Source organism: Tachyglossus aculeatus, chromosome 14, assembly GCF_015852505.1.
Source record: "Tachyglossus aculeatus isolate mTacAcu1 chromosome 14, mTacAcu1.pri, whole genome shotgun sequence".
Classification (NCBI taxonomy): Eukaryota; Metazoa; Chordata; class Mammalia; order Monotremata; family Tachyglossidae; genus Tachyglossus; species Tachyglossus aculeatus.
Genome location: NC_052079.1, coordinates 46,452,629 through 46,469,870, shown reverse-complemented (window position 1 = coordinate 46,469,870; position 17,242 = coordinate 46,452,629). Strand labels below are relative to the sequence as shown.

The following is a 17,242-nucleotide window of genomic DNA, read 5'->3' as shown; positions in this document are numbered from 1 at the left end:
GGTGTGGGGGAGGTGAAGCTGTGGGACTCAAACAGAAACTCCTTAATCAATCACTCAATCACTTTACCCCCCTTCTACTTTACCTTGCTCCTCTCCTACTACAACCCAGCCCAAACACTTCACTCCTCTAATAATAATAATAATAATGGCATTTGTTAAGGGCTTACTATGTGCAAAGCACTGTTCTAAGCGCTGGGGGGGCTACAAGGTGATCAAGTTGTCCCACGTGGGGCTCACAGTCTTAATACCCTTTTTACAGATGAGGTAACTGAGGCTCAGATAAGTTAAGTGACTTGCTCAAGGTCACACAGCAGATGCCAACCTACTCACTGTACCTCGATTTCGTCTACCTCGCCGCTGAACTCCTGCCTCTGGCCTGGAATGCCCTCCCTTTTCATATCTAACAAGCCGGCACTCTCCCCACTTTCAAAGGCTTATTGAAGGCATATCTCCTCCAAGAGGCCTTCCCTGACTAAGCCCTCATTTCCTCTTCTCCCTCTCCTGCCTCTGTCACCCTTGCCTTTGGATTTACACCTTTATTCATCCCTCCCTCAGTCCCATAGAACCTATGTGCGTATCCGTTGTTCATTTATTTATAATGATATCTGTCTCCCCTCCTTGTGGGCAGGGAACCTGTCTACCAACTCTGTTATATTGTACTCTCCCAAGCGCTTAGTACAGTTCTCTGAGCTCAGTAAATGTGATTTATTGATTGACTTGTTCTGCCAACACCCCCCTACTCTTTGTGCTTCCTATCGTCCCTCCTCCTCTGAGCCCCGTGTGGGACCTGATTATGTATCCTAGTGCTTAGTACGGTGCCTGACACCCATAGAATTTGCTTTTTAAATGCCGCAATTTTTATGAAATGTTTCCATTTCCCAAGCCAGGAAATTCAGTGAATGTGATGGAGCCAGGAATGTTGGGAGACATTTGCAGGTTGCCTAGTCAAGTGCAGTGATTTGGAAAAGAACAGGAACTTGGCAAACCAGTATTCCCCCTCTGACTCTCTTGCTATTTCCCTAGGGCCACTGACCTTTAGATGCTCAGCTCAGCTTTCAGACCAGAACAATTTATCACCATAGCACTTTCCATCACACACACCAAGCAGGTGACAGGACTTGAGCCCATTGTTGGGTAGGGACCGTCTCTATATGTTGCCGGCTTGTACTTCCCAAGTGCTTAATACAGTGTTCGGCACACAGTAAGCACTCAATAAATACGACTGAATGAATGAATTAAAGTAAAAAAAAAAAGAAAATCAGCAGCAACTCCAAGATCCCTTCATCCCAGTTTCAAGGTGCCAGTCAATCAGTCGTATTTATTGAGTGCTTACTGTGAGCTGAGCACTGTACTAAGTGCTTGGGAGAGCACAAAATAAAGTTGGTAGACACATTCCCTGCCCACAGTGAGCTTACAGTCTAAAGGGGGAGATAGACATTAATATAAATGAATTACAGATATATATGTAGTTATGTATTCATACATTAGTGCCGTGGAGCTGAGAGAGGGGTTAAAAATGGAGCAAATTCATGTGCACTCATTTTTATGTACAGAATTTTGTACAAATCGCTTGGGAGAATACAGTACCCAGGCCTATCTGGCGTGTTTTCGAAAGGTGATGATGACATCTGGTCTGGCCACTCTGAGCCTTCAGCAGACCATGAAAGCCATTTTGTAGTAACCAGAGGATTACTTTCCACAGCTGGGCATTTTTCTCTCTTCTTTCTTGTATTAATGGCATTTGTTCAGCTCTTACTATGTGCACAGTTCTGAACACTGGGGTAGATACAGAATAATCAGGTTGGACTCAGCCCGTGTCCCACATGGGGCTCTCAGTCAATCCCCATTTTACAGCTGAGGTAACAGAGGCACAGAGAAGTTAGGTGACTTGCCCGAGGTCACACAGCAGATGAGAGGCAGAGATGGTGTTAGAACCCAGGTCCTCCGACTCCCAGACTTGTGCTCTTTCCGTTAGGCTATGCTGCTACTCATTTTTCTCCCTTGCCTTCTCTTCTCTCATTGTTTGCCCCCTTTCTTCCTTGCTTCTCTCAGGGTGCAGTTTGGGCCACCTGCAGTTTTTTATAGTTGCCTGGCACTCTCCCCCTCTCCCCACCATGAACATACCAAGTTCTCTAGAGCAGAATAATGACACTTGACTTCTACCAGCGTGGCGTAGTGGAAAGAGCACAGGCTTGGGAGTCAGGGGTCGTGGGTTCTAATCCCGGCTCCCCCACTTATCAGCCGTGTGACTTTAGGCAAGTCACTTAACTTCTCTGTGCTTCAGTTACCTCATCTGTAAAATGGGGATTAATAATGATAATAATGGCATTTATTAAGCGCAAAGCACTGTTCTAAGCGCTGGGGAGTTTACAAGGTTGTCAGGTTGTCCCCCAGGGGGCTCACAGCCTTAATCCCCATTTTACAGATGAGGTAACTGAGGCACAGAGAAGTGAAGTGACTTGCCCAAAGTCACCCAGCTGACAAGTGAAAGAGCCGGGATTTGAACCCATGACCTCTGACTCCAAAGCCCGGTCTCTTTCCACTGAGCCACGTGGGGCTCAACCTGATTACCTTGTATCTGCCCCAGCGTTTAGAACAGTGCTTGGCACATAGTAAGCACTTAACAAATACCATCATTATTATTATTATTATCTTTTGTAGATGATATCCAAATGCTTTGATTAGCTTTATTGAAATTCATGTAATATTAAGTATCATGACAAAGTGTAAATTCTAGCTATACTGTAAATTTTGTATACCATTCTGTTGTAGCACAGAGGTTGTGTACCATAAGAACATCACTTTCATGAACACATTCTTTTCAGTATTCATGCCAAGCCCAACAAGACACCCATGTGCAAAATCATTTCACATTTAATGCAGACGTGTGATAGTGGAAGAATGTGCCTTAATTTCTCAAGAGCATTCTATCCAAAAAACATAATTAAAGCATGTTTTCGCAGACCTGACTGAATTTTATTTCCTTCTCTTTATTATCTGCAACTGCAGATATATCTAGACCCTACAGATAAATTTGGGGACGTGCAAGCCACTCAGAAACGTCCCCAATCCACCCTCATTTTCTCATCTTTCCCCATCCTGCCCTTCTGAATATCCTCTGCCAGAGACAGATAAGGACTGTGTCTTCTCCCTATTTTTGTATTTTCTCTCTTTTTTTTTGATATTTGTTAAGTGCTTATTTTGTGCCAGGCCCTTTACTAAGTGCTGGGGTAGACACAGGTAGATACAAGTGAGAAGCAGTGTGGCTCAGTGGAAAGAGCCCGGGATTTGGAGTCAGAGGTCATGGGTTCATATCCCGGCTTTGCAAATTGTCAGCTGTGTGACTTTGGACAAGTCACTGAACTTATCTAGGCCTCAGTTACCTCATCTGTAAAATGGGTATTAAGACTGTGAGCCCCCTGTGGGACAACCTGATCACCTTGTAACCTCCTCCTATGTGCTTTGCACATAGTAAGCACTTAATAAATGCCATCATTATTATCATTATTATTATTATTATTAAGTTAATCTGTTTGGACACAGTCCCTGTCCCACATAGGGCTCCCAGCCTTAATCCCCATTTTTCAGAGGAAGTAATTGAGGCCCAAAGAAGTGAAGTGACTTGCCCAAGCTCACACAACTGACAAGTGAAGAAGGCAGGATTAGAACCCAGGACCTCCTGACACCCAAGTCCATGCTCTATCCCCTAGGCCACGCTGCTTCTCTCTTCACCTCTATAACCAAGCAACCCCTCACCCACCAAGACCCCTCACCTGTTTTCTTCAAAATCCAGAGAGTGGGGTGTGTTGTTTGCCGTACCTACAGTGGCAACCCCTGGTTGGCAGATTTATCCCTCACAGAGAGAGAGAGATGAGGGCACTGGTTGGATTCTTGAAATTACTGATGCCAGCTATCCTGATGGCTGCAAATCCACCTGAGAAATAGTGTGACCTAATGGAAAAATCACAGTAGTGGAGGTCAAGAGACCCAGATCAGATTTTCTCCTTGCATACTGAGTGTCCTGGAGTGCTCATCTCTTCACTTCTCTGTGCCTCAATGACTTCATCTGTAAAGTGGAGATTTAAATACCAGATTTAAATACTGTTCTCTCTCCCCTTCGGACTGCGAGATCCACGTGGGAAAGGAACTGTGTCTGATCTAATTGTATTGTTTCTACCCCAGTGCTTAGCATGGAGTCATTGGTTAGCACAAACCAGAATTATTATCATCATCATCATAATAATAATAATGGCATTTATTAAGCACTTACTATGTGCAAAACACTGTTCTAAGCACTGGGGAGTTTACAAGGTGATCAGGTTGTCCCACGTGGGGTCACAGTCTTAATCCCCATTTTACAGATGATAACTGAGGCACAGAGAAGTTAAGGGACTTGCCCAAAGTCACACAGCTGACAAGTGGCGGAGCTGGGATTTGAACCCATGACCTCTGACTCCAAAGCCCATGCTCTTTCCACTGAGCCACGCTGCTTATTTTTAACTCACTGGGGCTAATTTTTCACCTGCCAGTGGCAGTTGAGGTCAATGCCAATCTGTGAATTTGGTGCATGGAGCATAAAGACTGTGAGCCCGCTGTTGGGTAGGGACAGTCTCTATAGGTTGCCAACTTGTACTTCCCAAGCACTCTGCACACAGTAAGCGCTCAATAAATACAATTGAATGAATGAATGAATGAATATGAGCTTGTGGATGACAGAACGCAGGATTTACTGATTTATAGGGATTTCCCAGAAAACCTCCAGGGGCCTCTTCCCTCTTCCCTCACCAACCCCAAAGAAGGGAAGAAATGAGGCTTATCTCAAGGGTGAGAAAACATGTCCAGTCTTCCTCCCTCCCAGGTGATCCACTGGAACTCCCCAAAGAAGCTGCGGGTGAAGAACAAGCATGTGGAGTTCTTCCGCAACCTATACCTGACTTTCCTGGAGTACGACGGGAACCTCCTGAGGCGCGAGCTGTTCGGCTGCCCCAGCGAGGCCGACGTCAACAGTGAAAACGTGAGTGGGGCCTGGGGGTGGTCAGCCCGGCCCACACCCTCCTTCCCAACCCCCAGAGGAGAGCCAGGGATCTAGGGTTGGACCCCAGGGGCCGGGCCTGGCAGGCTGACTTAAACAGTAAGTTGTGAAGAAGCAGCATGGCCTAGTGGAAAAAGGCCAGGGCCTGGGAGTGTAAGAAAAGATGGCATTTGTGCTGTTGGAAAGCTACTTCTTCGTTATTTGTTCATGTTTGTAGAAACTAAGCTTGGGGTCAAGAAAATGAGTGCCTACTGCTCTCAGCTAAGTGTCATTAATACAGTGAAACTTTTATTCTTCCCTTCTACACTGTAGGGCCTTTGGTTTTGTATCAGACCTTATCTACACTACAGCATCCAGAAAAGGAGAAACCAGGGGAAGCAGTACCCTTCAGCTATTAATACCGGCTCTGAGAAAGTCAAAAGCCAGGTGAACCTCAAAAAGCAACCCAGCATATCAGTCAATCAAGTGATCGATCAAAGGCACTTTACTAAACACTTGGGCGATTACAGTAAAGGAGGAAGAGATGAGTCCTGGCTTCAAGCATGTTGATAATGATAATGATAATAGTATTTGTAAGCACTTATTATGTGCCAAGCACTGTACTGAGCACTGGAGTAGATACAAGCTAATCAGGTTGGACACAGTCCCTGTCCCATATGGCACTCCCCATTTTGCAGATGAGGTAACTGAGGCCCAGAGAAGTGAAGTGACTTGCCCAAGGTCACACAGCAGACAATTGGGATTAGAACCCAGGTCCTTCTGACTCCCAGCTCTGTGGTGAATCCACTGGGCCAGGCTGCTTCTCAAACCTCAGAATCAATGAATTGTATGTATTGAGCACTTACTGCATGTACAGCACTGTACTGATTGGGCAAGTACATTTTAGGAATTTTTCCCGCCTGTTCCCCTCCTCCCAATCCCAGCTCTGGAAAAGAAAGGGGATGGAATGGAGAGAGATGCCCTGCTGAATAGGTGATTCATTTTGAGGTCGAAACAGGGCTGGACACAAGGAGATATCTCTCATCTGTATTCCAACGGCTCAGTGGTACCTGACATCTTAAAAAACTTCCGGCCTGTTCTGAAGAGGGAGTCTGCCCCTGAAGTTTACGTTTATCTCTTTCAGGCTGTTGACTTTGCCATAGGGTTTGAGCAAGATAAATAAATACTTCTTCTCCCAACCACCTCCCCCTCTGTTTTGTAAAATCACGAGTGTCCAGTTTGTTGTAACACTCACAGGCCCATGCATTGAAGTATCACATCCAGAGGGAAAATGCTGGAATTCCGTAGACATCACTTGGAAGATAGCGTGGCATTATCACAGTGGGCTGCTAGTTTTACCTCCCAGACATGGAGAGTGAGAAAAGAGTTTGAGACTGAGGTGAAGATAACCTCTGGTGAGGGAAGAAAGACTCTAATGGTGGCCATTTCTGTGTTCCTCCATCTCCCTCTTGACTAATCCCACTGCTGGTGACCCCTTCTAGTGCAGATCAATCCAAGGGACCCTTGTCTGGAATTGGGAGGAAAGGGAATCACCGACTTACTAATGGAAACCACCAGCCGCTCCAAGAGCTGTCAGGGTGCGACGAATGAGGTGTACTAGTGAGTGGAGGTGATGGGGAGTTTTATCCACCTGATCCCAGCCATGTCTGTGAGGTGCCATGGCATTCTCTTTCTGGTTCAAAGGGAAGCTGAAGCTTGGCTGTTTTTTTCTTTTGTGCCAGAAGTTCAAGTGAAATCTTGCAAGGGAGTTACTGAGGAAAGAGAAAAAAATAGCTATAATAATAATAATGGCATTTATTAAGTACTTACTATGTGCAAAGCACTGTTTTAAGCACTGGGGAGGTTACAAGGTGATCAGGTTGTCCCACGGGGGGCTCACAGTCTTAATCCCCATTTTACAGATGAGGTAATGGAGGCACAGAGAAGTTAAGTGACTTGCCCAAAGTCACACAACTGACCGTTGGCGGAGCTGGGAGTTGAACCCATGACCTCTGACTCCAAAGTCCGTGCTCTTTCCACTGAGCCATGCTGCATCCATGTCACCACAGTGTCACCTAACTTTAAGAGCAGCTGCTGTCCGCTTCCTTGGCCGGAACGCTGACTTTCCTGGGCTCCCCGGGTCCTGTGAGGCAGGCCAGGACAATAAGCCCCGAAGCAGAGAGAGACCATCCTCCCTGGGCTACTGGCTGTTAACTTGGGAAGTTGTGGTTCTTTTGAAGAGGGATGAGCACTCACTGACTTGACTGGACCAGACTAGAAAAAGCATGGTCTAGTGGATAAAGCACTGACTTGGTAACCAGAGAACCTGGGTTCTAATCCTGTCTCCACCGCTTGCCTGTTGTGTGACCTTGGACAAGTCCCTTGACTTCTCTTGGCCCCAGTTTGCCTAACTGTAAAATAGGGATTCGATATCTTTTTCTTCCTCCTACTTGACTGTGAGCCCTATGAGCAACAGGGGCTATATCTGGCCTGGTAACTTGTATCTACCCCAACAGTGCTTGATATACATAGTCAGCGCTTAACAAATGTCATTTAAAAAAAAGCATGTGGTCAGAGGCAAAATCAAAGGAGAAAATTGAGCTTTTGAAGAATGTTCTTGAGTTGAGGAAGCCAGAACTGCCAGATAGAAAGTCCAAGTTGGGCCTGCTCCCCGTGGAATGATCACAAGCAGGATCCTAAAATTTCTCAGTCAGTCAAACGAATTGAACGCTCATTAGGTCCAGCGCAGTATACTAAGCACTTGTGAGAGTACAATATAACAGAGTTGGTAGACGCATTCCCCGCCCAAGAAACCAGTCGATAATGCTCACCTTGTCCTGACTTCACCAGGCTTTTGGGCTGACTTTGGCGGAATCGGGCCAAACCCATTACCTTTTGCAAATTGCAGAGGTATCAATCAGCACAACAGAGCAGTCAATTATGGAGTGGTTCTCTGGGGGCCTGAAGGAGTTAATGCACCTCGCAACCTGCCTAAATAGCACCCCATGAGTAGATTACCCAACAAGATCTGGCTCACAGGTGTCAGAGGTAGGTGATTCTTCAGGGAGAGTGGTTAAGTACTGAGGGTTCCTGTGATTAAAGTTATGTAGAGGACCCAGGGCACTTTTTAAGAAAGGAGATGTTAGCCATAGCGGGTTGGCCAAATTCCAGTCTGGCTAATTACATTCTGTCTCCCTGAACACCTGCTCGGAAACCACATGATGAAAGATTTCATCAGTGTCCCAGCCCAGGAAACTGCTCTGCTCATCCTCCCCTCTGCTTCAATTTAGACCCTTTGCCGTGTACCCCTTAAGCAGTCTGATATTCGCCCCAGCCTGAAGCCCTTATGTGCATATAATAATAATGTTAGTATTTCTTAAGCGCTTACTCTCTACCAGGTACTGTACTAAGCGTTGGGGTAGATACAAGTAGATATCTCCTCCAAGAAGCCTTCCCTGACTAAGCCTTCCTCTCCTCTTCGGTCGCTCCTACTTGCTCCTTGATTCATCCTCCCTCCCATCCCCACAGCACATATGTATTCATCTGTAATTTATTTATCTATTTATTTAATTGTATTAATGCCTATCTCCCCCTCTAGACTGTGAGCTCGTTGTGGGCAAGAATGTGTCTGTTTGTTGTTGCATTGTATTCTCCCGGTCGCCTAGTGCCGTGCTTCGTGCTTTGTAAACAGTAAAAGCTCGATAAATACGATTGAATGAATACAAGATAATCAGGTTGGACACAGTCCCTGTCCCACATGGGGCTCACAGTCTTAATCCCCATTTTACAGATGAGGTAACTGAGGCACAGAGAAGTGAAGTGAGCTGCCCAAAGTCACACAGCAGACAAGTGGGATTAGAATCCATGACCTTCTGACTCCCAAGCCCATGTTTTACTCACTACACCATGCTGCTTCTATCCTTATACTCTCCTGTTTCCCCTACCTGTAACTCAGTTTAATGTAGGTCTCCTCCGGTAGACAGTAAGTTTGCTGTGGGCAGGGGTCACATCTACCAATATTATTGTTTTGTATTTTCCCAAGTGCCAAGGACAGTGCTGTGCACACAGTAAGCACTCAATAAATACCATTGGTTGACCGGTCATTCACCTGGACAGAAACAGTAGGTGAAGCAATCTCTACCTATAGTGGATTTGGGCAGGGCAGTCCTGTGGGATGTCAGCCAGCAGGTAGGTCTAAAATGGATTCCCTTCCGTTGATCGGGTCCTCTGCTCTCCTCCCTCTGCCAGGGAAAATGCTACTCTAATCCACCATTTGTTTCCCTGGCAGTTGAAAAGGCACCTTCCATTCCAGCCTCTTTGAATAGATTACAAATAAATCGTGTTTCTCTGTCGGTCTTTCTTGGGAATTTGGGGATGAGAGAGAGTGGGCAAGGGCCATTGAAACCACTGAACTTTTACAATTCAGGGAAGCTCTTAGCAGATAGATTAAATATTTTGTTCCTCTGGTTTTCCCAATTGCTTTTTTCCAAATCAGAACATTTTTTGGATCATTAATATTTATCGAGTGCCCTGTAGACACTTTATCAAAAGCTAAACTTTTTTCTTCCCTGCTGTTTTTCTCCCATTCTCAGAAAGACATATAAAAAGCTTATCTATCAAGAGATAAGGGAGCCATATTAGTTATCAATGTTATCCTCTTCAGTAGGGATTTATCATTCTCAATAGGAACTAGACTAGCCTCAGAAGAGCGATCCCAGCCCATGTGACATTCACGTTGTCAGTGCCCAAATCCATTCCTTCTTGGTTTTCTCACTATCAGGGGGAAAGATTCCTGATTCGATTATCTGCTCTTTACCCCCTTTTAATTAAACTCTGTGGATACACTACCGGAACGATTGCAGATGGAGAGTGGGGCACTCTGGGGGAGATGTGTCCATGGAGTTGCTACGGTTTGGAGCACAAGGCAAAACAGATGACACCCATACTTTCCAGGCAACCAACCAACCAATCACTTCAACTCTATCTTTGGGCACTAACTCTTGGAAAACATATTGTCTTCTGGATCAACCATTTTTTCCATATAACGATTAAATAGGAGCACAAGTGTTACTGTATTTTTATTCATAGTATCCCAATTAGCCAGGGTGTGGAATTTGTGTCATTTGGCTCAGTCTTCTTCCCTAATCACTGATCCTTTCCAATCAACTAGTCAATCAGTGGTATTTATTGAATGCTTACTGCGTGCAGAACACTGTAATAAGGGCTTGGGAGAGTACAATACTACAGATTGAGCTTTCAGTATAGAGGGAGAGACAGACATTGTTATAAATAAATAATTTACAGGATATGTACATGAGTGCTGTGGGGCTGAGTGTGTGGTGAATACCAAGTGCCCAAAGAATACAGATTTAAGGGCAAGTATGTATCCAAGTGCATAGATGTTCCCCAGAGTTCTCAGAAGAGGAGCAAGGAGAATCCTGGTGGCCATTTCATATTCTGATATTCAGCTATTCTTATATAAATGAGGGAAAAATTAGAGATGGTTGGGCCACACTCTCAATGGTGTGCTCTTATTAAGTTACCAGGAACAGCTGAACTGACTTAACTTCATCCTATACAATTGCTTAACAGCCTTCACTTTCCTCCCTCAGCATGTCAGGTGTTTCTTATGCATTTTGAGCCTGCAAAACTTGGTCTGAGACCATCTCCTCACCTGTTATTCCAGTTAGTTTCTTCATCCCCCAGTTTAGCCCCGTTGATAGGACACCAGTAAGGGCCAGGGAAAGAAGGGTATCTGTAAATGGGGCACTTCTGGACTTATATCTCCAGGGAAAGTCTCCCCACCTGGTCCTTGGAATGTGTCAAGTTATCTCGATATACAACCAGAGGGAAAGGTTAACATCTTGGAACAGCCCCAAATCCGGATGCTCCAGCATACTGGAAGAGGTCATCACAGCTGTGATGAGTGCACAGATGGTGGTGATTTTCAGAGACAGGAAATCAGAAACCTGGTTTTGCTGACAGAGATGCTGAGCTGATGGATGGGTTTGGTGGTGGTGATCACTGCTCTGTCTCCATCATTATGGATTCCCAAATGAATGAAGATACTTCAATTAGGAATTCAAATGGTGCCCTTGTTCCCATATTCATCCTCCTCTTATTTCTTCAGAAGGGAAGGAAATGAATCCCTCAATCAAGGGACCTTTGTACATCCTTAGTTTCCCTGTACACAACTAACATACTATAGAAGAGATTGAAAATTTGTTGTTTTTTTTCTTTTCTCAGGCTGAGTGGAGAAGGTCATGGAATTCAGGCATGGGCTGTAAACTCAGTGTGGGCAGGGATTGTCTTTATTGCTGAGTTGTACTTTCCAAGCGCTAAGTACAGTTCTCTGTACACAGTAAGTGCTCAGTAAATACAGTGGAATGTATGAGCTGGGGTCACTGTCATAGACTGGGCTGAATTCTGCTTCTGAAATAAAAAGAGGGGCATTGGTTGATGGTGGGGAGCAAAGAGCAGACAGCATAACAGGGTCCAACAGAACTGTTCCCAGCAAAAAGAAAAGTCCAATCACTGGACCTACAGCTATGAAAATGATATTGTTGTCCCTGGACCCAGGAGAACTGGAATATAAGGGAGACAGGCCTATCTCTCAGGTTCCATCAATCTCACATTTCCCAAATTTATCCCTCATGCCCCAAACCCCAAACATCTTTTCAGTTTAAATTCAGAAAATCCAAAGCTAAGAAGGGTGACAGAATCTAAGAAGCCCTAATTTCTGAATTTTAGTTTAGCTCCTAATAATTAATCAATGGTATTTATTCATAATGATATTGTGAATATAAATGAACATAATGAATTGTGGTGTTTGTTAAGTGCTTTCTATTTACCGGACAGTGTACTAAGCACTGGGTAAATACAAGATAACTGGGTTAGATTCAGTCCATGTTCCACATGGAACTCAAAGTCTTCATCCCCATTTTACAGATGAGGAAACTGAAGCAAAGAGAAGTGAAGTCACTTATAATAATAGTAATGATATCATTTATTAAGCACTTTGTGCAAAGCACTGGGGAGGTTATATGGTGATCAGATTGTCCCATGGGGGGCTCACAGTCTTAATCCCCATTTTACAAATGAGGTAACTGAGGCACAGAGAAGTTAAGTGATTTGCCAAAAGTCACACAGCTGGCAATTGGCAGAGCTGGGATTTGAACCCATGACCTCTGACTCCAAAGCCCGTGCTGTTTCCAGTAAGCCACGCTGCTTCTCTAGCAGCAGACAAGTGGGAGAGCCAGGATTTGAACCCAGATCATTCTGACTCCCAGCTCTGTGGTGTATCCACTAGGCCATGCTTATTATTGAGCATTTACTGTGTGCAGAGCACTGTATAAGTGCTCGGGGAAGTACAATCCAACCAAGTTGGAGGACGCTATCCCTGCCCACAAGGAGTTTATGGTCTACGGTGGGGAGAGATATCAAAGTAAACTTGGATTAAGGGAAGAATAGAAATCGATCAGTTAATCACTCAGTCATATTTACTGAGCACTTACTGTGCACTGTCCAAAGCACTTGGAACAGTACAGTATAACAGTTGGTAGACATGTTCCCTGATCACTAAGAGCTTACAGTCTAGAGGGGGAGACAGCCATTAAAATTAATTGCAGATTTGTACATAAATCCTGTGGAGCTGAGGTCGGAGTGAATAAAAGGTACAGATACAAGGGCAAGGGTGTCACAAAAGGGAGAAGGAGTAAGGAGATATGATTTACGATATTTGTTAAGTGCTTACTATATGTCAAAAATGTTCTAAGGGCTGAGGTAGATACAAGTGAATTAGGTTGGACACAGTCCCTGTCCCGCATGAGGTTCATAATAATAACAATAATAATAATGGTATTTGTTAAGCGCTTACTATGTGCCAAGAACTGTTCTAAGCACTGGGATAGATGAAGGTAATCAAGTTGGACACAGTCCCTGTCCCACATGGGGCTCACAGTCTCAATTCCCATTTTACAGATGCGGTAACTGAGACACAGAGAAGTTAAGTGACTTGCCCAAGGACACACAGGAGACAAGTGGCGGAGCCGGGATTAGAGCCCATGACCTCCGACACTCAACCGCGTCCTCTTGCCACTGGGCCATGCTGCATAGGTTAGGTAGGAGGGAGACCAGGAGAACTGAGGCCCAGAAAAGTTAAACACTTGCCCAAGGTCACACTGGAAGCATATGGCAGAGCTGGGATTAGAACCAGGTTCCTTGGCTCCCGGGCTGTGCCTTTCCACTAGGCCATACCACTTCTCACTAAGCCATGCTGCTTCTCATGTGGAGAAGTGAAATTGTGGAGTGGTGAACTGTCAGACTAGGAATAAGGGAAATAATAGAATAATGATCTTGTTCAGAATTGCACACTGCGGTATTCATAGAGTCAAACCCTTGTATGATATGTTTAGTGGCTGTAGAGTTAGCTCCAAATAACTGTTCCAGGTTTCCTGGCGATGAAGTTAGAAGGAGCTGTTTGGTCAAAATTCGGATCACTAGAAGCAAATTTTTCTGTTTATAAAGCAAGATTGCTCAGCTTTTTGGGAAGGAGCAGGAATTTTGGGAGCCTCTCACCTTAAGCATCTCAATTAGCAAGTGCCTGGGGGCTTGCCAAGAGGTGGTGGTTTGGACTGAGGAGAGGTTAAAACCACAGGAAATGGAGGCTGCTCAGGTTGGTCTCTCTCTTCCAACCATTAGTTTGCTCTCCAAATTCACCTCAGCTTACTATTCCCTCCCTATTCTCTGCTCTCTCTGTCCTGTTCCTGTTCTCAAAGCTCCCTCCTTGCCTCTCCTTCAGCCCCCGACTGTATTTTCCCGCAGCTTGGCCACGCAACTGGAGCGTGAAGGAAAATGTTCCCTTGGAAGTGTTCATTTTTTTCAATGGTCCTTGACGTGCTTTTTTTTTATGGTGTTTGTTAAGCCCTTACCATGTGCCAGGCACTATACTAAGCGCTGGGGTAAATACAGTTTGGACACAGGTTGAACACAGTCCATGGGCCACATAGGGCTCACAGTCTTCATCCCTGTTTTATAGATGCGGTAACTGAGGCCCGGAGAAGTGAAGTGACTTGTCCAGAGTCACAGAGCAGATAAACAGCAGAGCTGGTATTAGAATCCAGGTCCTTCTGACTCCCAGGGCTGTGTTATATCCGCTAGGTCACACTGCTGCTCAAAACCTGACTTTGGAAAGGAAAGGTGCAATAGAAATTTTTGAAATAAGTGAACTGGGAGGGAGTGAAAGTTACAGGGATGTTTTGGGGTACTATCTGGGAGGACTTTAGTGACATTGGCTCACCCTACCCCACTCACTGGAGTATCGTGGCCCATCCCCCTCCTGCCAGCAGTCGCTCCTTTTAGATATGGCTTCCCCACTCTTTGACTTTCAGGGTATCCAATCCTCTGTCTTGGCTCTGTTGAGAAGAAATTCTCCCCTCAGCAGTTTGTATTTCTCTCATCCATCAGGGTGACTGGGATACTGCATCCTCTGACGCTCCCACTATACTAAACCTACTGAAAGGCAAGGACAAAAACGGCATCTACGGTTCACTTAGAAGTTAAAAATAAGACTCATATAAACCGATTCTGTAAACCTTTTATTGGGTTGCTTGGCAAGGCAGTGCCAGGAACAGATGGTGTTGGGGAAAACTGCTATAACCCAGAGTAGTGCCATAGAGATACCTGAATTTCACCACTCGATTAGCCCTCTGCATCCAGCAGGATTGGAAGAGCTTGGGCTTCTAGTGGCTTCCAGTGTGTTCAGGAGAATTTGACTTTTCCAAGCCTACAGTAAAGCCAGTTCTGTGGACCGTATAGGCCCAAGCTGGTTGCCTTGAAAATACTCCCTCACCCTTGAAGAGAAATAACAAGTTAAGCCGTTCAGCTGGTGCTGGGCATTTCCTTCTTTGGATCCCTCCGGGAGACTTCTGACTGGAAATCTTTTCCATTCCCATTTGCTAGGTTGGTGCGAAAGGCACTTTTGGTTTCCACCTCTCACTCCCACTAAAAAGTGAGAGTGGTTCATCCCCTTAAGGTTTTCTTTGAGTCCTTTGTGCTGACACTGAAGGACTTGAGGACTGTTCTCTTCCCCTGGTGCTAGAGTGGAATAAGCAGCTGCCCATTTAGCCACCCCTCGTGCCTTTGGTCAACAGAAAGAAATGCATCAAGGGAGCAATCTGTGTTTCCGTGACACATTGTACCAAGTGACCAGAACGGGGGATATGGAAGTTGCAAAGGATGGCAAGCCTGAAGGGTCTTATCTGGAGGTGTAGGGGGAGGAGAGGGGAAGCCCCTGCTTCTGCGGTATTCCCTCTGCTGTTTTGTGTGGGTGGTTTTATTATATTTGTTAAATTCATTCAATCGTATTTATTGAGCACTTACTGTGTGCAGAGCACTGTACTAAGCGGTTGGGAAGTACAAATTGTCAACATAGAGAAATGGTCCCTATCGAACAACAGGCTCACAATCTAGAAGGGGGAGACACCACAGAGCAAAACAAGTAGACAGGCGTCAGTAATCCCCGTGAGAGCCTAATCTAACCCACAATTCCACATGTGTATATATGAGCAATCCACAGTTAATGCTTTGCGTTGTTTGACAGTGCTGTTTGTCCTATGCTGATGAATGCAAGCATTGGCTTATACCATTTTTACCAAAAATATCCTTCCAAAGGATCGAGCCCACGTGGCGCTCACTCCTCTTCCTAAAAGAAAGGTCATAAAGGCTGAGGAATTAAACGTTCAAAATGCTCATCCACCGCAAATGTGTGTCCACAAGAAAAATAAACATGGTTTAAGGCCTTGGGAGAGCACATATTATTATGGGATGTTTTTGTTGACTTAAAAACCACCTTTCATACCTACTGGATTTCTCTGCTCAACCGTACACATGTGTGCCTTTGTGCTACAACTGCATACTATGTGTCAATCACTGTTCTAAGTGCTGGGGTAGATACAAGCTCATTAGGTTGGATTACAGTCCCTGTCCAACATGGAGCTCGCAGTCTAAGTAAGAGGGAGAACAGGAGAACTGAGGCATAGAAGATTTCAGTGACTTGCCCGTGGTCATACAGCAAGCAATTGGCAGAGCTGGGATTAGAATTCAGTTCTTCTGATTCCCAGGCCCGTGCTCGCTCCATTAATCAGTTGTAATCAATCATATTTATTGAGTGCTTACTATGTGCAGAGCACTATACTAAGGGCTTGGGAAAGTACAATGCAACAGAAGTAGCAGACACATTCCCTGATGATAATGAGCATTAGGCCAGGCTGCTTCCCTGCTGTTGGGAAGAGGAATTCCGTAAATCCAGAGGGGAGGCACACTTGCCACGTTGTCACCTCTGAAGTATCCAAAATAAAGAGGCTCTCCTGTCACCCACATCACGTGACCTAGTAGCTAAACCTTGACCAAGCTTCTTGAGGGGATATGTAATAAAAACAAATTGCTGGAAGGGCCATTTTCTCCTGAATTGAAATCTCCCTGTGCCACAGCTGGCTGCCCAAAGAAGTGATTCTGAAAATGCATTTTATCTGGGGAGAAATCTGTCTTGTTTTTGCCACTTGCATGTCATGCGCCCTCCTTTTGCTGCGATTTCTGAGTCATGTAACATTCAGACAATGCTAATGAAAGCACTTGCCAGAGGCCTCCGTGCCTCCCTGGAGAATTGGTTGCTGAATCTTAGGAGGGGAAGGTCCTACCCTTTAACCTGCAGAATTCCTATCCTTGAGCTTGCATTGTCCACATGACAGACAGCCATGAGAGAGAATGGGTGAGGGTCTCTGGTCTGGAGACTGGGGCTTTCTCAGTGCATCCTGTTACCTGAAGGCTTATGGCATGGCAAGGTGGGAGCGTAGAGCACCACTGGCGTGAGGGTGAAATTATGGGAAATGCATTGCTTGGCTCCCTAGTCGTTGTCTGAGGACTCCATTTTGGGGGCCGCTCTTCAGGATGCCACAGAGGAAGAGAGACTCCAATTACAACCATTACAACCAATTATTTTTATGGATTACAACTTGAGGTTGAGGTCAGACAGAAATCTGATTTTTATGAGAATTGAGCCCAGAAATTCATGTTGGATTTTTATCTTATAGTCTCCCATCCTTCCCTCCCCACAAACCTCTATCTTCTCACCCATAAGAATCAACACCTCAGGTGGAGTGAGCCGGGACCCGTAAAAGACCCTCCCCCCAAATTGGAGCAGAAACACGCATCTTCACACAATTCTGTTCGTGC

General features: G+C 45.2%; 1 protein-coding gene across 3 annotated transcripts in view; it reads left to right on the top strand.

Annotated features, from left to right (window-relative positions):
* Positions 1–17,242, top strand: part of LARGE1 (LARGE xylosyl- and glucuronyltransferase 1) — a 365,768-nt gene that overhangs the window by 310,743 nt on the left and 37,783 nt on the right. For all 3 annotated transcript variants that reach the window (XM_038756579.1, XM_038756577.1, XM_038756578.1), the window contains exon 10: positions 4,859–5,014. In XM_038756579.1, coding sequence (XP_038612507.1) covers positions 4,859–5,014 — 156 coding nt within the window. The remainder of the gene's footprint in view (positions 1–4,858; positions 5,015–17,242) is intronic.